The sequence below is a fragment of the Besnoitia besnoiti genome, chromosome II, assembly GCF_002563875.1.
Source record: "Besnoitia besnoiti strain Bb-Ger1 chromosome II, whole genome shotgun sequence".
Lineage (NCBI taxonomy): Eukaryota > Apicomplexa > Conoidasida > Eucoccidiorida > Sarcocystidae > Besnoitia > Besnoitia besnoiti.
In genome coordinates, this window is record NC_042357.1 from 177,384 (window position 1) to 201,940 (window position 24,557).

General features: G+C 57.0%; 2 protein-coding genes across 2 annotated transcripts; both read left to right on the forward strand.

The window, feature by feature from the left end:
- Positions 1-1,573: 1,573 nt before the first annotated feature.
- On the forward strand, positions 1,574-11,777 carry BESB_033570 (uncharacterized protein; the record flags this gene model as incomplete). Its single annotated transcript, XM_029361943.1, has 14 exons — positions 1,574-2,305; positions 2,657-2,879; positions 3,262-3,519; positions 3,713-3,831; positions 4,123-4,411; positions 4,899-5,167; positions 5,575-6,396; positions 6,917-7,227; positions 7,475-7,639; positions 8,035-8,134; positions 8,451-8,567; positions 8,891-9,129; positions 9,379-10,275; positions 10,565-11,777. The coding sequence occupies 14 exons, from the start codon at positions 1,574-1,576 to the stop codon at positions 11,775-11,777; spliced, it is 5,754 nt and encodes a 1,917-aa protein (XP_029220908.1).
- A 2,566-nt stretch (positions 11,778-14,343) lies between these two features.
- On the forward strand, positions 14,344-23,960 carry BESB_033580 (Myb family DNA-binding domain-containing protein; the record flags this gene model as incomplete). The annotated part of the gene is made up of 20 exons (XM_029361944.1): positions 14,344-14,492; positions 15,167-15,342; positions 15,789-15,865; positions 16,410-16,500; positions 16,649-16,740; positions 16,873-16,945; positions 17,259-17,406; positions 17,551-17,749; positions 18,094-18,274; positions 18,493-18,608; positions 18,947-19,118; positions 19,602-19,680; positions 20,017-20,152; positions 20,798-21,136; positions 21,438-21,488; positions 21,796-21,846; positions 22,230-22,375; positions 22,692-22,870; positions 23,388-23,536; positions 23,850-23,960. 20 exons carry the CDS (start codon positions 14,344-14,346, stop codon positions 23,958-23,960), a joined length of 2,715 nt encoding a protein of 904 aa, XP_029220909.1.
- Between the last annotated feature and the right edge of the window lie 597 nt (positions 23,961-24,557).

Here is a 24,557-nt window from a genome sequence, read left to right on the forward strand (position 1 = left end):
GGACGACTTTATCATCAGTGGGCCGCCGAGGCGCCGGTGTATTGCTTGAATACCATGTAGGGTACAGGGTGCGATCTTCCGCAGTGCTTTTCCCTCAAACGCACCGACGTCTGCTTTCGCCGAGATCAGCTCCACAAAGCTGCGTAATCGGCGTGAAAGGAAACATCTCCAAGCCCGCTTCTCAGCAGACTTTCTACAGCGAGTCAGCTGTAAAACTCCCCGCTAGGGGGTCGGGCCGTGTACCCTCACGAGTGACTTCCTGCCTCGCGAACTAAATTTACTTTACTGTAAATCAAAGAAGGCCACACCGGACAGAGGCTCGTATATTCCTCACATGCGGTCGACCATCTTGCTGTCTTCAATGGCATACACAGCTCCCCTTCCGGCGCGGAATGCATTTGCATGTGGAGGACGGCAGCCACGTGGCAACGACAAAAGCCGACTACTTCCTCCAGGGGGTCGGCAGGAACACGCGAAATGGAATGGTGTGTAGACAAAGACAAGAGAGACAAAGATGTTTGTGCAAATGGACTATGTGACGCGAACCGAGTCTGAATTGCTCCCTGCCGCCTTGCACACGCTGGGTGGAGAATGCATGCAAGGCAACCCGTCTGGTGTCCCTCAGGCGAGCGGGCATGTAAATTTTCTGAGGACTCTGTGAAGAAAAAACCTGTCACGGAGAGGGACGGAAGCCACAATCGCGTGCCAGCAGCTCTTCCGTGTTCTCGCTTCCATTTTGTGTCTTTTGAGGTGCACGAAGGCCCTCTGTTTCGTTGCATGCTCCTGTCCCTTCCGTTCCGCGACTGCGACGGTAAACAGAAAATGCCCAGGCACTGTATCTGACCTCTGTGGCAACGAACAGCGTCAGAAGGTCTCATCATGTTTTAGAGAGGCCGAATCTCCAAGCTGAGGCTCCTCCGTGGCTTCTCTTCCGAGCCGTAGTTGCCCCCTTTTCCCGGCGCAATACTGCGTTCCTTTGTCAGGTCCTCTGCCTCATCTCTCCTCCGCGGCTCTCCCGAACTCGAAGGGTGGCGCTTCCTCCTTCGCATCTTGTTTCACTTCTCTCCGAGCACCATAGCCGGTGGCTTACCTCAACGTATCTGGACAGTCGTTGTCTTTTTTCTCTCTCCTCATCTCCGTGTCCGCTGAGCGCCTCCGCCGCGCGGTCTCAGTTACCCTCGGGTCCCCCTTGACGACACACGCTGCTCCGAGGAAGCTTGCCCTGGCTCAGTTCCACTGGAGACCCTTCTCCCTCTCCTTTGTGTCGCCTTTGCTACCTAGGAAGGCGGCTCACCATCAGAGCTTGCTTCTGCCTCCGTTCGCTCGCTCGCGCGCTCAAAGATGGAGGACCCTGTCTGCCTGCCGCGTAGCCTCGAGGCACGCCGTCAGAAGTAGCGGCGGGCGCCTCCGCCTGTTTGTTTCGAGAGGACTTTCCACAGCCAAACAAGTCTATCTGGGGCTCCCGATGCAGCGAAGGCACTCCGCCCGCAGCCTCATCACTCACAAGGCCGTTCGGAGATTTGCATAAAATACTGATGCATGCGCACACCAGCGTTAAAGCGTTACGTCCACCATGGCGCCTTTGCTCCCCGTCCCAGGGCCTCTTCGGGCTTGCCCGGGCGTCGCAGATCTTCTGTCCCCCTCTCCCTGCGGCCCTGCGTCTTCGGCGTCCGCGGCGCCTCGTCTTGCTGCCGCGGCAGCCGCGTCTCCGTCACCCTCGCCTGCTCGCGGGCATGAGCCGGTCGAGGACAGCGCCTCGGATATTGCCATCCTTCGACAGTACATCGACCTGTTTGAGCGCACAAACAGCTTGTCGCTTCCGGCAGACAAGCCCCCGACGTTTGCGTTTCTTCTCGCCGACGGCAGCTGCCTCGTGCCGCCCGCAGACGCCCGGGGCGCCGTGGGACTCTTGTCGGGCGCGGGCTTGGCGGGCTCCGGGTCTGAAGGCTCGGCGAAGGAGACTGGAGCCCAGGGCGACGGTGCGGGCGCGGCGCGCGGCGCCCGAGTCCCCGTGCCTGGCGGCGCGGGCCCGGATGCCTCTCGAGCGCTTCAAGACACGCTCCGGTTTCGACTGCGGAGTACGCTGCAGCTGCTGCTTCTGCTCAGGCAGTCCGAAGTCCTCGGATCGCGCTTGCACAGGTTTCTTTGTGCGCAGAGGGCGGCAAAGCAGCGGCGGCGAGCAAGCGGCGGAGAGACCCACGAGGGAGAGACAGACGCCTCCACAGAGGCAAAGGACTTCGAAAGTGCCGCGGTCGCAGAGGCTGCTAGCGGATGGGCGGCAACTAGCGAACTCTCGGAGGGACAGGTACGCACGCATGCGCGTAGATCAACGTAGGCAGATGTGTGTGCACGTAAGCTTACAAAGGCACGTGTGCGTCTTTCCGCAGGCAGGGGCTTGTTGTTTCGCGTGGCTAGAACTGGATCGCCTGGGGCAACTCACCTGTCCCGGGGACCAAGCAGACGTGCTTGATCACGGAGTACAAGGAGGTTGCCTGCAGGTTGCTACGCACCGTTCTCGTCCCCGTCGCTCGCCGTTCTGTAGTCCAGTGTGCGTGCGTGGCTGCGCATCCACTGATATTCGCTTTTTTCCCGCATCGGCTCGGAGTTTTCGAGTTTTTCACCGCTCCGGGCTGTGTTCGGCGCGCTGCGCATGCAGGCTCTTCGGTGGATCTTTGCGCGCTACCGCTCGGTGCAAGTTCTCGTCGCCCTTGAGGCCTGGTTGCAGTGGGAGGCGCGCTATCAGGCGGCGGCACGCGGGCCCGCGGCGGCGGCTCCGCTGGAGAGCTGCCTACGCTCAGGCAGCGCGCAAACGGGCTTCAGAGATTCCGCTGAGAGGCACCTGCAGGCCGCGGAGATCGGCGCGGCGCTGCAGGAAAAAGGTGTGTCCAGAGGAGACAAGCGCACGAGACTGAGCGAGAAAGTCGAACGACGAAGAGGCCGCACGCGCCGGAAGGCAGATCGCTGCCGCTTGGAGCAGTAGAATGAGAACTGCTTTCGTGTGCGGGCTGGCGCGTTGCCTCTCCGAGGCAATTCGGGCGCCATCGGGGTATCCGCTGGTGACGGCTGCGCGGACGCCCCAGACTCAGATCCGAAATCGCCCGTTCAATAATACAGATGTTGGCATGCAGAGGAGTGTGTCTGTACGTAAGTATGTATAGATGTATTTCTACGTGTAGAAGCGCGAAGGCTGGGTTGGAAGCGGCAGCTCTGCTGGTCTATCGATCGCGCTGCGTCTCGATTTGACTTCCTTGCTCGGTGCAGGCTCGCGGCCTCCCGCACACCTCCGCGGGCCTTCCGCCTTCTACCATGCGGACTGGCCGTATATGCTTCCGCTCTCGCCGAGCAGCCCCGCGGGCGCCTTGGGCTCCTGCGCGCCGCCGCTAGTCTCTGCGCGCGACGAGGCGGAGACGCGCGAGTTCTTCGCCGCAGTGTGGAGTCTGCTTCGCATGGGACTGCCGCTCGAGGCCGAGAAGCTCGCCGTCGAGCGAGGCGCCGCGTGGCTGATCGAGGTGATTCGAGGTACGCAGGCGCGGGAAGAAAGGGAGTCTCAACTCGTCGCGAGACTAAGGGCGAGTAGGCGTGTGAAGGACCCCGATAGCGCAGTTGCGGTCGTCTCGAAGTCGTGCGTCACGTGGAACGCGTCCTCATCTGGCGTGTGTGTCTGCCGTCCTCCACCCCCCTCTAGCTGTCTCGCGTGATGGCTTTTCTTCAGGTGATGAGTCTTGGATGGAGCCCTACGTAGCCGATGACGTCGACATGTCTGTGCGTATCGCCGACGTCTTCACCGACCAGGAGCTGCGCCTCCTTTCAGACGCCAGCCCCATTCTCAAGGTTCGAGACTCTTCTGCTCGCGTCCGTTCCCCTGCCTCGGTTGCATCACGTTGCGCGAATGTAGCTGTTCATCCGGTGAATTCCGTTTTCCGTGTACCGCCTGTGGTGCTCTGCATTCCGTCGACACTTGGCGCCGCAGTCTGTCGCGCGTCATCCGCCTCGTCGCGCTGGAAGGTCACCTTTCCCCAGGGTTTAGGGTTTAGGCTGAACCCTCCCGCAGTACACGCACTTCCGTCCACACGTCTGCTCTTCAAGGTGTTCTCTTTCCCGTCTTACTGAGATTCTCTGCAGGCCTGCATGTGGTCGAGCGGCTACTCGCTGCAACACGTCGCCCTGGCAGCGCGCGCGGGCGAGGACTCGCGCGCGGCTCTGCTGAGAGCAGAAGGCGCAGAAGGCGAAGCTGCGCGAGAACGCGACGACGACTCCTCCCTGTCGGCGCCGACTTCCTTCAAGGATGCGGGTCTCGCTTCCGCGCTGGAGAAGCAGCAGCTGGGCTGGTATGGCGAAGGCAAAAAGGGCAGGAGCCTTCTTATTCATGTCTGCCAGAAGATCCTCGCCAAGCAGCAAGGTGAGCTCCTAGGTTGTTGCTGGAGCGCTGGACGCCACAGTGGCACGCGTCCGAGATAGGCACCCTTTATCACCGCCTCGGCCTCGCTTTCTCTCCAGGCTCGATGTTCCGCGTCTGGGTCTTCCGCCTCGGAGACGTGTTGTGACCTGGCTTGCCTCGTCTCTGCGCACCGGCTCTCTAGCACTCTCTACGGTGGAGGCAGCGCAGAACGATAGATACAGCTATACATATATATATCTATAAGCACATCTGGACAATTATGTATGTAACCCGTCTCTGTCGTGTAAAGTGTTCGATCCCGTCTTCCTCTGTCTCCCAGATGTTTATTTCCCGCAACCAAAACCTTACGCCCTTCTCCATACTCACGCGCTAGTTCCTCTCAATGGCCCTTTGAATCGTGTGTTTTATGGGGACATCGCACGGCTCCTTTCTTTGTCGTCCTTACCTCGGGTCTAGCCATTCACGCTTCCTGACTTGCTTGTGCCTTACTGTTTTTCAGAGTCCGCCGCCTCGTCTTCGTGTGCATTTCCGGCGTCGCCAGCCAGCCAGCCTGCGTCGGGGCTCGAAGGCGCCGCGGGCAAAGGCGCGGTTGGAGTCGCTGGCGGCCTCGGCGTCGGCGAGAGCCTGGCGTTGCGGGCGAAAGGCGGTTTCGTCATGGAGGGCTTCGAACAGGCGATTTATGGCTACCTCTCTGGTTCTCTTGAGGCCATGGAGAGCGTCTGTGGCGGCTGGGGAGACTGTCTCTTTGCGCTTGTCCGCGCCATCAAGGTGCGGAAACCGCGCCCCACAGGAGAAAAAAAAAACAAAGAAAAACCAGAGACTCAAGCGAGAAAGCAAGACAGAGAGAGAGGGAGAAAGCGGTCGAATTCGAGTGTATGAAAGGAATAAAGGAACCCGCGCGTGTGGAAGGGCGTCGCGAGTGGAAAAAACGCCTTTGGTTCAGTTCTCCACGGAAGTGAAGTCTGCGTGTGGTCGCAGGTTTCAACTCCCTGTGAGGCCTCGTGCGTGCGGTTGTCGCTGTTGTCTTAGCAATTCTTCTTTAGGCGGCCCCCCCACTCCCCTCACTATATTGGCTGTCTTTTTTTTCGCCCCTTCCATTCCATTCACGGTGTCCTCCCCGTCCCCGCATTTTTATCTCGATTTCCGGGTTTTCTTCATTTTTCCGGCTTCTTCAGGCCAGCCTCATCGATGGGACTCTGCGGTGCCTGCGGTCGCACGAGCCGCACGGGCGCTTCGCGGGCGAGCCTCGCCGCGGCGGGTTTCTGCCACCCTCTACGTTCCGGAAGGGCCGTCTCTCGACTTTTTCGGCATTTTCCGCTCCCTGCACCGCGCGGACGTCTGCCGCCCGCAGCGAAGGCCGCCTTTCCTCTCTCTCACCTCGAAAGAAGCGTCGCACGGGCGACGACCTGCTCGCGGCGTCCCTGTCACTGTCTCCCGATCTTTTCTCCGCCTCCTGTGACGTCTCCAGGCAGGCCTCGCCCCTCAGCGCGGGGCCCGGGCGCGCCTCCGCCGGCGGGAAGGCGGCGGGCGGCGCCGCGACCGCGGACGGCGAGTCGACGCGCCGGCGGAAGCGAAAGAGCCTGCGGGATCCTCTCCGCGCGCTCCTGACTGAGTTCCTGACGCCGCAGGGCGCGCAGTCGTCCGACCCCCTCCTCGAGAGTCGAGGAGGAGCCGAGCACAAGTCTGGCGAGGGCGGGCGAGGGCCTAGCGGCTATGGGCTCCCGGACTGCGCAGAGGGCAGAGTCTGCTGCTGCGGGCGCGCGTGGAGCGAAGAAGAAGCGCGAGAAGGAGCCGCCAAGGGCGTGGCGCATGCAGACTGCCTTCAGCAGCTGCGTGCGGACGGCCGAGTGGCTGGCGAGGACTCGGAAGGGGATCGCGAGCTGGAGGTAGACATGGAGGAGGCGCCAGACGACGACGCGTTCGCGCTGTGCGGCGAAGAAAAGTGCGCGCGACAAGTCGATGAAGGCGTCCTCACGCTGCTCTTCAACATCATGAATGTACGTACACAACGCAAGGCTGTCGCAGAGGGTTTGTTTCAAAGAATGAAACGTTCGCGTATGACGATGAAGGGGTCATGGCACTATACGATATTCACGTTGTCTCCTTGAGGCTTTCTGCTCTAGAAGATAGAGTCTCAAAGAGGAGCTAACCCTGCACCATGGTTTTACTAGATGAGCTGCATGATAGTATGACATGTGTAGGGCAGGTTTCCTACCTCGTTGGAGATTGTGTATGAGATGCCTTGGTCGCAAAGCCTATACGGATCACCTGAGACGCCTGCAGACTGCGAGGCTGCGGCGCTCTCTCTTCTTTTGGTCGCTTGGCAGTTTGCGCGCCCTTCTCCATTCATCCTTTCTGTTCTTCTCGTGGAAAGCTGTTTGCGAGTCCTATGTCCTCGTTGGGTTCTACGCTCTCTGTCGATCCCGTTTTCTTCTTCCCTGTGGGTGTCTCCTAGGCGCCGCGCCTCGCTTGGTCTATTTCTCTCTCGCCTCTGTGTCTTTGTTTTTGTTTTTTCAGGATCTACCTCTCTTTCTGCGTCGCTTCGTGCCCTCGGCGCACAGCCGGTCCCAGGTTGTTACGGAGGGCGCGGACGAGCTGCGTCTTCTGCAGCTGTTCCTTGTTTTCCACTTTCTGCAGCACTCTCCACGACCGCATGAGGCACCCATACTCTCCTCTCCTGGCCTCGCAGATGCCGGCGAAGACGAGGAAGAAAAGAGTCTCTACGTCCAGTGCATTCGAAAGCTCCTGCGGAAGACCTTCGGGCAAGGCATCCGACTCGTGCTACCGCGGGCCGCGGACGAGCAACAAGGCGGGGACTGCGTCACTGTGTAAGTCGCCGAAATACAAAAGTACCTCTGCGGCGCTGTGTGAACATTACTCGTTCACCTTTATTTTCTTAAACATCCGTATAGATGCGCGTGCAAACGTGTCTGCCTTGCAGTGTGCATCTGTAGCTCGCGGATCAGTATGCTTTTCCGCGTGTCGGAACGGATGCCAGCGTCTTCCATGGTGCAGGCCCTCAGCTCTGTCCCTTCTCTCGAGGCGAATGAGTTTTTTCTTTTCTCTTTCCCACAGGTCGTGTCAGCCCTCCCTTCCGTTCCAAGAGTTCGTCGCCTTCTTCGTGGTTCTCCAGGCGGATCTTCGGCGTCCTTTCCTCGCGTTTCCTTCGGCACGCGATTCTCTCGAGGCGCCTCTGCTGACGCAGGGCCTCACGGTGAAAGACGTCAGCGCCCTCGTCGGGTACGAGCGGAGTGTTTCGTTAAGAAACACCTAAAAACGCCTCTGCGCCCGCAGCGAATGTGAATATGGTTTTCCAGTTTCCCACGGGGCTGCGGGTAGCCGCGCAGCTTCACGTGGACGCCACTCTCCACGGTTGTGCGAAATCCCGTATCACGATGAATATATGATTTCTTGCATACAGACGCTCAACGAATGTGTCGGGGTCATGTATGTGTGCCGACAGCGCGGAGATATATGTGTGTGCGCCGGCGTGCATGATTGTGAAGAGGGTATCTGTGTAGAAATGCTCTCTTCGTTCTGCGTCGCGCTCGGAGTGACCTGCAAGATGGACATACAGAGAGAGGGGCCTTCACCTAGCTCTGTGAGTCTGCTTTTGTCTTTTATGTCGCGTTCAGGGGCTTCGTGTCGCAGCTGTTTCAGCAACTGGAGGTCGCGGACGTCCTGCGCCAAGCGAAAATCGTGGAGCTCCTTCGCTACGTCTCCACGGGGTGCCGCGTAAGCTGAAGCGCCTTTGGGCATCGTTACGAGACGACGAACTCGACTAAAATCACCCACATCCACTGTACTTCGTAGCCAGCAGTGCTTCTGGCCTACTGCTCACACATCCTTGTGCCAAGGTCCTAGAACAAATTAGGGTTTCGGTTTTTCGGATCGCAAAGTGCCGCTCACGGGCGCAGACACGTCGAGCCCCCTCTGTCGCACGCAGTGAGCAATGGCTGTGGCAGTGCTCGCCTGCTTCCGGCGCAGACGCCGCGCCAGGGTCACTTCTGTGCGAGTGTCTGTGACACTTTCCTTATTTGTCACTTCTCAGATAAAGCTCCTGTCAGACTGGCTGTGGCAGCGATTTGCGGCGCGCGCCTGGGAGTCACCAGATGGTCGAGAGCGCCTCGGCGCCTGCGTGGCCTGGACTGCCTCTCACTTCCCGCAGGTGCGTTCTCCTTTGTGTCGAGGTGTTTTCTCCTCTGTGTCTCTCCTGTGGAGCTCTCGCGCGCTCCTCAGGCAGTTGAATCAGTCGCTCTGCCGCGCGCGTACATGGCGCTTCCGCTGTGCATCGACCGTGCGGGGCGGGCGGCGCGCCGCTGCTGCGCGCCGGTTTCTCGGTCTCTCTGAGCGTTGGGCCCTCACTTCTGGAATGTGTGCGTGTCTTGTCGCGGGTCGAGAGCTGCGCGAGCGAACGGCAGTCGTCTTCGGTGCGGCCTGCGGCTGGCTGTAACGCCCAGAAACTCCGTCGTTCTGCTGACTGTGTGTCAGGAGGTGCTGCGCGTGGCGCTTCGCTGCGCCGAGCGCAGCTGGCGGAGTGCAGGCCCGCGGGTTCTCGCAGCGCCTGCCTTCGGGCGCGACTGCGGCAGGGACTCTTGGTCGGAGGCGGTGCGAGTCGAGCGAGAGGAAGAAGACTCGGGCGCAGAGGAGGAAGCCTCGTTCAAAGACAGACTCGAAGACGAGGAGAGCGGAGCCGACGAGGCCCGCCTGGCTCTCGACGATTCGCGCGCGTAAGCAAGAGCGGGCGCAAAGGGAGGACGAGGCTGCGCGCTCTGAGGGCAAGAGTTTACATGAGCCTCATAGAGCGTGAGCGGGGCGCCTATACACCCAAATACATATACATGATGTGTTCTCACTCTGAAACATGTAAGCCAGACGCTGTCGCGGGCGACAAGAAGGGAGGCCGTCTGCGGGATGTCTCCTGCGCCGTGGCTCTTGTATGACTCGCGGTCTTCCAGAGTTTGTGTCTTTTGTCGCAGGGAGGGGGCCCGCGAGCGTCTTCAGTTCTCGGTTTTCCTTCTTCTCTCCGTTTTCTCTCTCTTTTACCTGGACGCGCACTTCGAACGCCAAGCAAGCGAGCCACTCAAGCCCCTCCTCAGGAATCCGCACGACTCCTCCTCGCTTCTGGCGCCTCTCTCTTCTGCCACTTCCTCGAATCCTTCTTCAATTTCGCGCACGCGTCCGCTGCTGCTTCTCGGTCTGTACTGCTTGTCCGTTATCTGTCACCTGGGCCTCCTCGGTCTCTGCCTCGACTTCCGCAGTCTCCTCCGCCTCGCCCGCAACCTGCTGCGCGCCCCAGACGCCGGCGTCGGCGGGTCGGAGACACCTGGGCGCGCGGAGCTGAGCGCGCCCGCAGCTTCATCGGCGGCGCCAGGCGACGAGAGCAACGGCGAAACGGTGGAGCAGAGAGAGAAGGAGGCAAGAAGAAAGTCGAGGCGAGTCGCTGGCGTCGGCGACTGGGTCAGGTTCGCTGTCGAGCCAGGCCTCGTGTCTCCTCTCCTCGATCTGCTTATTCACGAGTTGGAGGAGCACGGGGCATCCGACGACGCGGGGGAAAAGAGCTCAAACAAGAGACAAGAAGGCGCGGAGGACAGGCCGCGTGGATCCGAGGCGAGAGAGGAGGACACCACGCGTCTGCGTGCAGGAAGTGCACGAGACGCCGCCCTTTCAGCAGAAAAAGAAAATCTCGAAAAAGCGCCTGAAGTGGACCAGCAGGATAGCCTCGACGGCCGAAGCAGGCCGAGCACAGTCAGCTTCGTCTCCTGCGATGAGCCGGCTGTGGCCTCGTCACGAGCGTCTTCTCTGCTTCCGAGCGTAGATCCGATAGAGAGAATGCGCAGCGCCTTGGTCGGTGGTGCGCCTGTGCTCCGATTGAGGTGAGGAATGCGTGACGACGAGAATGCAAACGCAGGCACAAAACAGCGGGGCGGGGACTGGAACTTCATCTGCCGCGCCGAGTAGTCGCACGTCTTGGGTATTCCGTCACCGTGCTTGTATCCAGACAAGCGATGCATGTAAGTTGACGTAAGCAGTTGCACGCTGTACACATGAGTATGGCCTGCTTTAGAGATTGAAGCAGGCTATTTGGTTCTGGCGCAGCCTTCAGCGGTTTTGTTTAGGCGTTTTCCATCCATTCTCTTGTGTCGCTTGTTTTCTCTCTCTCAGAGACAGCGCGCTGATGCCGACAGCGCCTCTGCTTCAGTTCCACGATCTGCTAAACGCGGCGTCTTTACACTGCGCCTTGAACAGGCGCTTCGGCGCTCTCTCTGCTGCCGCGGACGGGTCTCCCGAGAGAAGCGCCAGCCGGTTGGCTGCAGCGGGCCTCGGTCGCTCTGAGGACTCCAGTCCGTCTGTGCTGCAGGCCGCCGCCCGGCTCTTTGGCACTTCAGCGCTTGTCTCGCAGGCGTTCAGCGCGTCGTCGCTCGCACATGTCTCGTCCAGCTCCCCCGCGGCCGCTCCTGCGGGCGCCGGCGACGTGTCCGCGTCGTTCGCGTTCTCTGCGGAGGGCTGCAAGCGTTTTTTTCCGCTCTTGGCTGACCGCCGCGGCGCCGAGGAGGCTGCGGCGCAGGGGGCTGTCGAGCTTGAGGCGCGGCTGCAGTTCGAGCAGCTTTCGCGGCGCATTTCGGTGCTACGTGACCAGGCGGACGAGGCGCGGCTCCTCTCCGTCGCGGAGAAGGCTGGGCGCGTGCGGGCGCGGGTTGGCATGCTGGCGAACCTGGAGGCGGAGCGACGGCAGCTGCAGAGGCACGCCGCCGTCGCCTCGCTCTTCAACGTCCCCGTCTTCCTCGAGGCTGCCCAAGACGCCGAAGAGACGCTGGAGTCTGCGCTCGCGTTCTCCTCCTGTCGGCGCTCGCCCTGTGCGCGCGAAGGGCGTGGCTGCGGAGAGCCTGGAGCTGCCGGCGCGCGCGGCGGCGGCGAAGAGGACGCCGCGTCGCGCGAGAGCCGCGGACCATGTGCTGAGCGCTGGAGGGCGGCGGCGCGCGAAGAGAAGAAAGCGGAAAGACGCGCGCGCGAGACGCGCGTCCTCCTTCTGCTTCGCGAAGAGCTGCTGGGTCAGGCGCAGCAGCTCGTCCTCCTCGCAGATCGCCTTCTCAAGAGGGAGGGGGCGGATGCGCAGTTCAACGAAGAACTAGCGAGCGAGACAGGCCGCGAAAGACGCGTCGCCGGAGCGAGCGAACAGGCCGGAGGCGAAGAGACAGGCGCGGCGGACGAGGGCGGCCTCCAGGGCAACGAGGAGAGACGCGAGCAGCTCAGCAACTCCGCTGGCGTTGCGGTCTTCGCCTCAGAGGTCCTCAGCACCGCCGCGAGTCTTCCTCAAAGGGCGGAGGCGATGCTCGAGGCGGCGCTGTCTCTAGGAGATTTCCCAGTTTCAAACTAAGCTCCCCGCAGCTAGTCACGCTCGCGCGAGCATATATATATATATATATATAGGGTTTAGGGTATATATATATATATATATCTTCTTTGGCGTATACCTCGGAGTCTGGCTTTACCTAGGTCGATGTCTCAGCAGGCATTCTGCTTTTGTATTCATTTATGGACGCACCTGTGTTTGTCTTTGTGCCTACATGTCTGTGTGTGTGCCTGGAGGAAGCATCGCGCGCGTCCGGTCCCATTTTTTGATTTCTCGCAGTCCTAGCACTGTCGAAAGACTCTGCGTCGCCTGGCTGTTCTCTACACTTCAAGAGCGTCCTTCCTGACCGGCCCTGCCTGTCTCGCCTCCAGGCTGTCTCGTTTTGCGACACTTGGCCCAGCAGTGTACAGGCCCTCCGCTTGGGTGCGGCTCGCAGCGTCTCCTCTCCTGCGGACGAAGCGTCGCATCTCTCGTTCCTTCACGTGAGACAGACTGCACACGCAGCGTGAGGCTTCCGCAGCCAGCCGCGTCTCCTAGCCCTCAACCGCGTCTCCGTCGCTGGCTTGAGAGCGCAAGGCGCCTCGGTGCGCCGACGCGCAGGAGGCGTGACCTCAGAAGCGAGTTTCCTGCCACACGATTCGAGGGCTCTCGAGCCCCGTTACCTTCTCACAAAAGCGGGTCTTCGTGCGCACAACGTGCACTCTATGGTGTCGAGCGATCGCTCCAAATCTGAGTTTCGCTGGGGTAGACCGGCGCGACTCGGCGCGTGAAAACACCCGCAGTAGAGTCCACTAAAGTCTCCACGGGCGTTTGTGAAGACAGCCACGAGTGCGCTCGAGGCGGCGGGGCTGTAGCGCAGGACGCCTAAAACGAGAAAGATCTGCAAAGTCTGAAGATCAGAAGCAAGCCCGGTGTGTTTAGGAGTGGGGAAAGAAGAGGATAGAAACGGCTCCGCAGCTCTACTCTCCGGCTCAGTTGGAGTCGACTTTGTGCGGAATAACGCACATGTAGAGACACCAGTAAGCAGTGATTCGCTGTCTATTAAATACCGGAGCTCGACGTCAACTCAGACGCGCCTCGGGTGATATATATTCGCGGTCTGTCAACGACGTCGCGAGAGCCTCGCCGCGCATGTGCTGAACGCGCAGCCTCTTTGCGTTCTCCCCAACCGGGCGCTCTGCTTCCTTCAAAAACGGCGTGCAGGCTAGAACACCAGAATGGCATACACTCCCGATTCGACGGGTAAATCGCACTCGCTGCACAGGTCCAACTGCTCAAAATCCAGTGTACTAGAAGGCATATACATAGTTTCATACATGCTATGTATATAGCTCTCAGTTTCTGCTCGCCTCTACAAACAATTTTCCACAGTTTTACTCCTCTCTGCACCTTCAAAAGCGTTGCTGTGACTCCTTTAGAAGAAATTAGTCATCTTCGATCTCCACTCGGGTTCGCTGAGAGCCTGCTTGTCGCCTCGGTATTTCCTCCGCGAAGCAGGCGAGCACGAGATACCACAGTGTAGAACGAAGGCAAACGAGGCCCGGAAAGCGGCGGGACACTCCTCAGCAGTGACTGGTAGCAGGCTTTCCCGAAAAAAAAATTATTGGAACAATGGCGAGCGAAGGAAAACTGTTTCGCGCGGGAGATCACGCGACAGCCGTGAGAGACGAGAGAGTGTCGGGGCTCGTTATTTTTCTGCATGCTCGCCGAAACGGCAAAGCTGCGATGCGAGGCAGAGACCTGAAGAAAGAAGAACCAGAGAACGCCCTTCTTCACCTTTTCGTCTTTTTTTCTTCCCCGTTATTTCCCTTCTTGGCTTTCTCTCTCCTCTCTCAGCAGCTGCTGATTGTTTCCTCCTCCCTCCTTATCGCTTGTAGCATCCACGCGGGGGGGCTCGGTGTACGCTTTCTCTCTTCTCTAGTCCGATCTTTCTTTTCGTGTTTTTCTTTGCTCTGCGAAGTTTTCGTCTGATTTGATTTCAACTCCTCGCGTCCTCGTCGCGCTGGGGACGCGCCTCGCCCCGCCAGCTGCTCTCTGTTCTCTCATGTCGGGTTCCTCCTCTCCCGCGAGGGAGAAGGAAAACGGATTCCCGGTCTCTACAAATCGCGTCGTTTCTCCTCCGTCGCTCTATAGTTTTTCTCCCAGTGTTCCTTTCATTCAGGGCGTTGTCCTGTGGGTTGGAGTGTCTTTTCTCCTCGGGTAAAGAAGACCTCGCTTTCTGTCCGTCTCCGTCTCCCTCTGTCGTCGCACAGCAGTCTTTTCCTTCCTCATCGTTCGTTCTCTCTTTTCTGTCGCTGTCCTCTCTCTAGTCGCTTTATTCTTCCTGTTCCGTCTTCTTCCTTCCGTCTCAACGTCTTGTTTCTCACTGTCCTTCATCAGTGCGGAGGCTGCGGCTTTCTGCTCGCCTCCGCGCGATCTCTGTCTCTCTGTCTTTCTCTTTCTTCCTCTCTCTCTCCCTGTCTCTTTCTCTGCGTCGCTGGCGTCAGCTGTTCCGCCGCGTATCCTCGTGTTCGAGTCTGGCCCTGCCATAGTTTAGCTCGGCTCTCGGCGTCTTGATTTTCCCCCCTTTTTTCTCATTTAATTCGTCACAATGGTGCGCATCTTCGTGAAGGGAGGCGTGTGGAAGAACAGCGAGGACGAAGTCCTCAAGGCTGCGGTGATGAAATATGGGATCAACAACTGGTCGCGAGTCGCCTCGCTCCTCGTCCGCAAGTCTGCGAAGCAGTGCAAAGCCAGGTGGTGAGTGCGCTTTTCCTCGGCGCGCGATCTTTTTTTCTCTCGACTTTTTTCTGACCCCCCTGACGAACTTATCTTCTCGCGTAGATGGCGGACGGCGCGTGAGAGCCGGAGCGAGGCCTCGAATTGTCTCCGGTGAAGAAGTCTGCAGAGGACGAGAGACTTCTTTTCTGTTCGACGCGGCAACGAAGGAGAGCGAGCGACCTCCTGTCGCGGACAGGACCTGCGCTCCTCGCTCGCGTCGAGTGGCGCGATGAATCTTCATCGTCCCACCGGCTGTACAGAGAGCTGGAGTCGCCGCAGTTCGATGACTCACCTTCCACTCTCTGCTCGTCTGTCCTCTTTCTTTTTGGGGCCTCTGATTTTGCGGTTCGAGGCCCTCAGTCGTCTTCACCTGCCTTCCCGCGCGCTCTCAGTCTGGCGTGCTGGGGTCGCGGCTCCCCCGTTTCTCCCTGCGTGTTGCTGCCGCTCCTCTCTCCCCTCGCCGGCGGCGTAACGTCCGGAGGCTCAACGGCACTCTGCACCACGCGCTGTCCATGTTCCTTCGCGTTGCCCGTGTCTTCTGGCGCCCCCGCGGCTCGCTGAGGGGTGGGGAGCGCCTTCTCGTTTGACGTCCTCGCCGGCTGCGCGAGCTGGTTCTTTCCTAAGAAAGCTGCGATGTCCTGCGCACTGTGCAGGTACGAGTGGCTGGACCCGAGCGTGAAGAAGACTGAGTGGACGCGCGACGAAGAAGAGAAGCTTCTGCATCTCGCGAAGCTCTTCCCCACGCAGTGGCGGACCATCGCGCCGATAGTCGGCCGCACGGCGCACCAGTGTCTGGAGCACTACGAGAAGCTGCTTGACCAGGCGCAAGGTAACGCGCCTCCGTCCTCGCTAGGCTCTTGCTGCGCCCGCGAACTCAAAGGCTCTCTCCCTAGCCGTGTGTGGGGAAGTCTGTCTGCGGCTGGAGCTCGCTGTAGCCCGGCTCTCTGCTTTTTTGAGGCGCAGCGAGCGCCTCGCTCCTTCGCGCAGAAACGTCCCTTTTTGTGTCGCCGCGAAGGGACGGCCAGCGCGTCACCCTCACATCATGGAGTCTCGTTCGCGGCGCGGCGCAGGATTGTCTCTCTTCTGGCGTCTGTGTCGTGTGAGTTCCTCCTTCTCTGCCGGCTCTGTTTCGCGCCTGTTTTCGAATGCGTGTGTGTACTTTCGCTTCCTCCTCGGGGGGAGCTTTCTGTCTCTGCTCTGTTTTCTGTGAAGGCGTGTCTGTGCGTAGAGGCTGGTGTTTTTTTGAGGTTTTTTTTTTTCGTGCGTTTCGCGCAGGAAACGATGAAGAAGACGACGGGAAACCGAAGAAGTCCCTCGTCCCAGGGTCTGTTCGCCAGACCGGAAACGCGGGGGTAAGACAAGAAAAGTTTTCCTTCGTAGTGCAGATATCAATCCAGGTTGCCGGGAACATGCACCGAACACGCATAGATTCATATATATATATATATATATATATATATATATACACGCATGTATATGTATATATGCGTATGTGTTCCTATATGCCTACATATTTATGGAGATATTTATATTCATGTAAATGTATTTCACTGGTAACGGGAGCGCATGCGAGCAGGCTGCTTCTCTTCCTTCCCGGGGGAGCACAGAGTGCATCTGTTGATTTTTTTCAGTCGAATTGCAGAGACTTGAGATGCTGAGGAGCTGCCTTCGGGCGAGAGACACCGCGGTCCCGAGGTCTGCCTGACAGAGGGTTTTCACTCGTGGCGAAAGCTCGTGGTGTTGAGCCGAATCTTGGTCGCTTGTTGGCTTGGCATTCCTATATATATATATATATATATATCACTTTTATAAATATATATTTATGTATCGTGAAATATGTATATCTATATTTGGGCTTGTCCCTTCTGTTGTTAATTATTTCGGTGTTCTTCTCAGTCCGCTCAGGCTCGTGGGCGCCTGGACGATCCGCGCCGCCTGCGCCCGGGAGAAATTGATCCTCATCCGGAGACGAAGCCGTCGCGAGCAGGTTAGACCGGAAGGCCCAGGCGGAAAATTCCAGACATGCAGGCGCACCGAGGTTGATCTGCGTGTCTTCCTCTGCCCCTGTTTTCCTGTGTGGCGTCTGTGCGGTGCATTTTTTTGTCGTCTTTCTGCTGTTCTGTGTCTTCACGCAGACACGATTGACATGCAGGACGATGAGAAGGAGATGTTGCAGGAGGCTCGCGCGCGTCTGGCGAACACGCGAGGCAAAAAAGCGAAGAGAAAGGTGAGGAAAAAGCAAGCAGTTCAGGGGCGACAGAACGGCACGCAGAGGAGACAGAGGGCGGGGCGTACTCAACGCACGCAAGAGAACAGAGATCTAAGGCGTGTCCATTTTTTCTACTTTTCTTCTGAACAGGCGCGCGAGAAACAGCTGGAGGAGGCGCGCCGCCTGGCGTCTCTTCAAAAAAGACGAGAGATGAAGGCTGCCGGTAAGACTTGTTCTCTTCTTCCTGCTTTTTCGTTCTCTGGTGTCCCAGCGACTTCTTCAGCCGTCATTGTTTTTTTGTCTTTTGGGTACGTATAGCTGCTAGCGCGAGAGAGGGCTCTACTGATGCGTGCAGACCTTTTACTGCTTCTTTCGCGAGTTTTTCTCTTTCCCCGCTTCTTTTCCTGCGGCGCTTGCGACCCTCACGTTGGCGCTTCCGGCTGAGGCTGCTTAAACGCATAAAGACGTTAGAATTTGCGTATTCCATTTTTCGGCTCTCCACGCTCTTCACTTTCGCGTGCTTTGCGCGTGCGCAGGCCTGATTACATCGCTCCGTCCGCACAAGCGCCGCCGCGAAATGGATTACGGCGTCGATGTGCCCTTCGAAGAGAAGCCGCCTCCAGGATTCCACGCGGTCGGCGCGGACGAGACTCCAGAAGGCAATCTGAACTTTGCCAACATCAGGTGCGACGTCAACGAGTCGAGTCTCGCGCAGATTGGTTGCCTCTCCTTTGGGCTCAGGTGTCTTTCCGCGCGCGTTGGGGGTCGTGTTTTGTCGCATTTGAATTCTTTCGTATTTTTTTTGAAATTTTTTTGGTTTTTTTTCAGCCTCCAGCAGCTGGAGGGCACAATGCGTGCCCAGGAGGAGATGAAGCTGCGCCGCGAAGACGCGCGAAAACTGAAGCGCCTTCAAGAGGAGAATCTGCCGCAGTACCTGCAGCAGCTCGAAGAGAAAAACAAACTCGACATGATGCGAAAAAAGCAAAAACTCAGCCTTCCCGCTCCCGCGCTGCAGGAACACGAGCTCGTGAGTCCTCTCTCTTGCCTGCGGCCTCCGGTCTTCACAGCTTGGCGACCTGATGGCGCTGTTGCGGGGCTTTGTGCGCAGCTCGACTCACAGGCGCCTACGACATATATGCCTTCACATAATTTTGTAAAATCAGACGTGTCTGTGGATAGGTAAAACTTAAACGCGCTTGCGGACAGAGGTGTACGCGAATTGAAAGCGTGTTCACGTATACGATGAATGTGCACATGTAGACTCCCGCGCGTGTCTCTGCTTGCATTTTTTGTTGGCGCGTTTATTGGCCCTGCATCCTGGAGCTGTCACGAAGTCTTTTTCTCCTGATGCTTTTTTTTTTTTTTTTGCAGGAAGAGATCGTTCGTTTGGGCAGCGAGGCTTCAGCCCTCTCCGGAGCGGGAAGCGAACTGCCGACCAACCGGCTCCTGGCGTCTGGCGCGAGCCTGGCTGCAGGTAAAGAGTCTTTTTCTCATTTTCTCTGGAGAGAGCAGATTTCTCTCTCATTTGTGTTTGTTTTTCTCTCTCTCATTCGTTAACGGCGGCTTCGTCTTGGATTTGTTCAGGCGCAAAGCCGCAGGGAAACATGTATATATATATATATATATATATATATATATATATATATATGCATGCATTTGTTGGGAAAGGAAGAGATTGAGTTGTGCACCTGTGTAGCTATTCAAAGCTGAGCGAAAGTTCTGGGAGCAGGTTGGCGTATGCGATTTTTTTTCAAATTTTGTGATTTTTAGGAACTCCCGTGACAGGAGCGACGTCTTCAGTGGCCCGTACGCCTCGACGGGAGGAGGTCATCCTCATGGAAGCCGCCAACGCAGTCATGACGATCAACCAGTCGACGCCTCTCGAGGTGCGTTTTTTCATATTTTTTAAAACGTCTAACTGATCTCCTGTGTCTGGTTATGCGCATTTTTTTTTTCGCCGAAAGAGTGCGTGTGTCTACGTACGGCCGTGAATGGGTTCTTTCCTCTTTCGCGCACCTCTCTCCCCGCAGTGCATCCGCGCCTTTTTCCTTCTTGCCTGGGGCCCGGTCAGGAGTGAGGATCTCCTCTTAAGTGAAAATGGTTCACCTCGTAGGAAGTGCTGTCCCACGCGGCGCGGAGGATACGCGGCTTTTGTTGATGTTTCCTCACTCCAGTCTTGGGGTTCGTTCTTCTCACTGTGTGACTATTTTCGCTTTTTTTCCAGGGCGGAGAGAACCTGCAGCTCCACCAGACCGGCCTGAGCGGAAAGATCTCCTTCGGCGGCGCGACGCCCGCGAGCGTCGCAGGGCAGCGCACGCCAAATTACCTCGCCGAAGCCTACAAGCAGAGACGCGCCATCGACGCAGCGTCATCACTGGCGACGCCCAGAACACTCGGTGAGCTCGCAGTCCGCTCTCCTAGCTTTTTCCTCGCACGCATGCTTCCTTCAGACTAACAGAGCTTCACAGGCCTGCTCATGTCAGCGATATTTTTTGGCACGGCGTACATATATAAAGTATAGTGTATGTTTGCAATATTTATATATATATATATATATATATATGTCTGTGTCTGAGAGGGGGGACCAATTTCCTCGGGCCGCCTGCCTGATCGCTCCATGCGTTGTTTTTCAGTTGAGCTGCATGCGTATGGCGTGTGTGTATTCAAGCAATTATCGATGTGTTCATGATCGTGTGTCCAGTTCGATGGATGTCGTGGTGTTCGTTATAGGACGTCAGATGACGCCTGTGTGTTATTCGCTCTATATATGTCAACGTGATGGATATGTTCACGTGCGTGAGCGGGGTGTGACGCGAAAAAAAAAAGAGAAAAGGTAACTCTTTTCAAAAGAACGAAACGCCGAGTCTTTCTCTATCCAGGTGGACAGAGCGAGTTCGGCGCGACTTCTCGAGGCGACGCCGACGATTCTGTGGCGGAGAGCGGCGGCATGGGAGCAAAGTACGTTCTCATTTTGAAACTGAATTATTTTTTTTTTATGTCTGAAAATCTCAGTAGGCAGGCAGGAAAAAGCCTGTGTAACACATGAGCGCCCGTGTATTTGCGTCTAAATTTTTGTATTTTTATTTCTAAAAAAAGTATGTGGAGGTAGAAGATATCCCAGAAAAGACAGGAGGGGTAGCTGCAAATGTCTAACGCTTGCTAGACGACAGTGCGTTTCCGCGTTTCGACGCTTCCAAACGTGTGAACGCTGCGATTTTTCGTTTGCGGCCCAGATCCGCTGTCGTTGCGCTAAACTGCATGCTTCTGCAGCCTTTCTTTTTTCTTCTCGCTTAGGGCTCGCCTGTCGCTCGCGCAGCTGCATGTGCGCTCGTCGCTCTCCTCGCTGCCGCAGCCGCAAAACGAAATTGAATCTGCGCTGCCCACTGCAGAGGAGCTGGCGGCGACGGCGGAGGAGGATACGCGCTACGAGGTTAGAAACTGCGAAAAACCGGAAAAGTCTCTACGGTTTCGCCGCCGCCCTATGGTTTGCACCTCGTGTGTGAACAGTGGAGTCCCATCGCGGACCTCACCCCAGGGCCTTCGGTCGGCGGATGCGTGCTGGTCGCGGCGGGCGGCATAGAGAGGGAAGAGTTTCTTCAGTGAAATCTTGAGTAGTTCTGTGTAAAATACTCAGTATACCACGGGTTTTAACAAATGATTATAGCGAGGCCACGGCGCGAGGGCAACGCATTTTCCAAAGAGGCCCTTTTCCGGTTGCTCAAGTCGAGAATCTTCAGTGCCGGCGGCGCTCGTTCCCGCCAGCTGCGGTTTAACGCGCGCGTAGAGATTCCTTTCGTGGTGTGTTTGCTCTGTAGCCAAACATCTCGACATGGTCTGCGAGAGAGACTTGTTTGCGCAGACTCGCCCGTGTTGCATCTGGGTGCCCTTCTGCGGAGCGGCGCGGCAATCACATATATACAAATGTATACATACCTTTATATGCATATATACATATATGTAGGTATATATACACACACATATATGTATATACACATTCATATGTATATATATGTATGTGTATATCTGTGTGTATGTATGAGGGTATAGTTGGCTGGGTCTGTGGGCGTTTCTTCAGGAAGAGGACACGGAAGAAGTTTTGAGGCGCGAGCGACTTGAAGCGGAGGTGGCGCGCGAGGCGGAGTGGCGGCGGCAGTCTCAGGCTGTGCAGCGGTACTTGCCACGCCCGTATCTTCTCCCCGAGGCGAATTTCGGCGCGGGCAGCGCGAGCGCCGGCGTGTTTCCGCTCTTTTTCGGCGACGAAAAACAGACGCAGACGCTCATTCTGCAACGCGAAGGCGAGGAAGACGAAACCATGTTCAAAAAGGGCGGCGACCGCGCCGACAGGAAACGCGAGAAAGCCGCCGAAGTCGCACGCGGCATGAAAGAAGCCGAAAAACTGATTAATCACGAAGTTGTAAGCGTCAACGCCCGCCAAATCAAACAGCGCGTACAGACGTGTATAAGTATACTTGTATACTTCTGTAAAGTTGCTTGGATTTGCTTCGGATCACCTCTCTGTTTCTGCAGATTTGGCAATTACATTTACAAACATATATATATATATATATATATATGTCGGCATTACTCAGGCACTTCCAATGAAAATACGAGGTCTGTATCTAGGCTTGTGTTTAGGTTTTCTGGTGTGTATATTTTTAATTTTTTGCGTCTTCGGAAGCATTTCCCCTGAGATGAGGGTTCTGTTTCCTCTGCAGATGGCTCTGCTGACCAACGACGCGCTGAAGCACCCCTTCAAAGGAAGCAAAGTAAGGAAGCCCGGGCTTTCTGCTATTGAAAAACATATAAATATATCTATAAATTTTTTTTTTGACACTCTCGTGGACAGTCAAAAAGCTGGCTAGCGCAGGTTTTTTTTTCTATTTTTCCTTTTTTTTCACACAAGGCGAAGCGTGTGCAGCTGGCCGCGGGTATGCTGCATTCACAGGACGGCGACGAGAATCGCAGAGAGCCTCTTCAGATATGCATTTGTTTTTGTGTGTGAATGCCGCCGTAAAAACTCCTCTCGCATGCTAGGCGGGATATGTGCAGAGTTTGCGGATTTTTTTTTCTCAGGCTCCGTCTGCGGCGGCAGATCTTGAGAAGCTGGACGACGCGCTGCTCTACGTAAGCGTCGCCTTTTATTTTTTCTTTTCTCTTCGTCTCGCCTCTTCCAGGGCCGGTTCTCGCCCCGCGAGAAGGCAGCAGCATAGCGCGCACATATCTCTGTTTAGCTTTTCACTTTTCACTCAAGACGTTTTTTTCCGGTTGTTTTGTAAGGCCCCTGGCGTGTGTCTCTTGTGGCGCATGTGAATGTGGCTCTGGCGTCGTCGCTGGAAAAAGCAGCTCAAGCGGCTTCTTCGCCTTCCTTCTTCGTCTATCTCTGTGGATGTGCCATTTTTCTGGTTGTGAACATCACGGTATGAAAACATGCGTTGAGTCGTTTTCTGCTTGTTTCGCGTGGTTTTTCTATTCGTGTTCTCTTTTGGATGTGATTGATGTGTTTTTAGGAGGCGCGCGAGATGCTGCGCTGCGAAGCGGAGCTGCTGCAGCACCAGAGCGAAATCGCGGAGAACGGGATGCTCGACGAGGAGCGAGTGACGCGCATTTTTGAAGACGCACAGGACACCTTCATCTTCTCTCCTGTGGCAAAAAGGTGAGGCAATTAAACACGCGGAAGGTGGACGTGGCGCAGCCCGCGCGAAAGGCCCGATACAGCTCATCTCCACGGGTGCGCAAAACCCCGTGCGAGTGCATGCACATATTTTTTTGATGTAGTATACATATGTGCATATTTCCGCATTGCTTTGTGGCCTGTCGCGACCAGCAAATCCAGCGGAACCGGAGTCCACGAGTCGATGCATGCATTAGCATATGCGTATGTAAATATATATAAACGCATATATATATATATATATATATATATGTTTGCACGCGCCCTGGCGCAGTTGTTGGCGATTGTTTTTTTTCAGGTACGTTTTGTATCAAACTCTCTCGGGCTCTGAGCGCGCGGACGCGCTGAAGCGACAGTTTGAAGACCTGAAGAAGCAGCTGGAGGCGACGGCGAACCGCTTGAAGAAGGCGGAGAAGAAGTACGCCGTGCTGACCAAGGGCTACGAGACGAAAGCTGCAAATCTACTGGAAAGACTCGGTGAGGCTCGCGGAGCGCGGAAACTACTCGAGAGAAGGGGGTCTTCTGTAAAGAAATGAGGGTTATTTCCGGTTATGTCGTCTTTCACCGTAGGCGCTGGGGGGGGATGCGCATGCAAAAGGCGCACCATGCCGAACACGTGGAAAGGAAGAGAGCAGGGAGGGCTTGCGTAAAACGCCGCGCGCGCGTCTCGCTAGCGAAACTCGCTGCGCCGCTCCACGAGACAGCCTCCAGGCCTCGCTGATTTTGCCATCGTTAACTCGGTGAAGTTCTGTGTCTTTTCTGCGGGAGTTTGGCGGCGAAAGGGCACGCTGAAAACGAGGATGAAAACGCGCCGGCAGACCACGTCTTCGTTAAAATGCGGGCGCCCTTTTTTTAGAAAACAGGAATAAATGCAGTCAAGATTTTGGGCATGGCTTCCACTAAGCTGAGGTATTTTCGTGTATCTCGGCGCGCTTATGGGTATCCGCCGTCTTGAGTTTCACGATCTACGTGCGTCTTCACGTTTGTGTTTTAGAGGAAACTTACAAAGAGCTGGAACTCCAGAGTGCGAATCTGGCGGCCTTCCACGCGCTGCGGGACTGCGAACTGTCGGCAATTGAGAAGCGAAAGGCAGAACAGCAGGCCTTGGTGCTACGCGAGCGAGAAAAACATTTGTGGTTGCAGGTAAATGGATGCCGACTTTTGCGGAACAGAACGTCGAGAGAAGGACGGGTTCAAGAGGGCGCAGCGGCAAGGGGGGCACAGAAGATGCAGAGGCGTCGCGGGCCGCAGGGCGCTGTCAGCCGTTGTCTGCGGAGTTTTTTCAGCTGCTTTCGCTCCGCTGGTGTGTGACAATCCTTCACCGTCAGCCGTGGGGTCTTTGCGCTTGGTTGGTTTTCCGTTATGCATTGTGACGTCCTTTATTGCAGCCTTTTCTGTGTGACGCGTTCACGGTGTCGCGGCATGCGCGCGCGGCTTTGTGTGTGTCTTTCCGCAGCGACGCTACGCCGCGCTCCAGCGCCAGAAGGAAGATCTTCAATCGCGGCTCGCCTCCGCCCCGACGGCCTCAGCCGCGCCCAACGCGGCGGCTGTCTCCGCGACCGCGTAAAGGCAAGGCCGCAGGCCGCCCTGGAACGCGAGCCTCTGAGATTCGAGAGCGAAGGGACTTTCGGGTTTGTTTACTGCGTAGCCGCTTCCGCGTATGAGGACATGTGGGCGAGCAGGCAGCGCGTGCGTGTGTAAGGACCATTTTAAACGCATCTTTTGAGGCACGTGAAGATCGCCTAGGCGTGTAGAGATAGCTGAGGCAGGCGCCTCCTGTGTGACGTGCTGATCGAAGGTACAGCTGCGTGTGAGCAAAGAACCGAAAGCGCTGCGAACAGCTCAGCTCGACTGCGGCTTTCGGCTCAGAGTCTCGCCCATGCATGAGCATTTTCGCGCCGGAAACGCGCACGTTACTTCACAGAAGAAAATGTGGTTCAGTCGCTCTTGGCCTTGCCCCTGTGGATGCGTCTGTGTAAGGGCGAGTGGCTGCGCGGCGGGCAACCGCAAAGAGCCGCTGTAGCTAGCGCCTTCCGTCACCGAAAGGAGGCAAGATCTATCGCTGCTGTGTCCGTGTAGGTTTCACTTGGGGGGGCGTTGGCAAAGAGGGTTTCTTTGGGAAGTGCGCAGTGGGCATTTTGCCGAATCGCTGACGCCGTGCGAC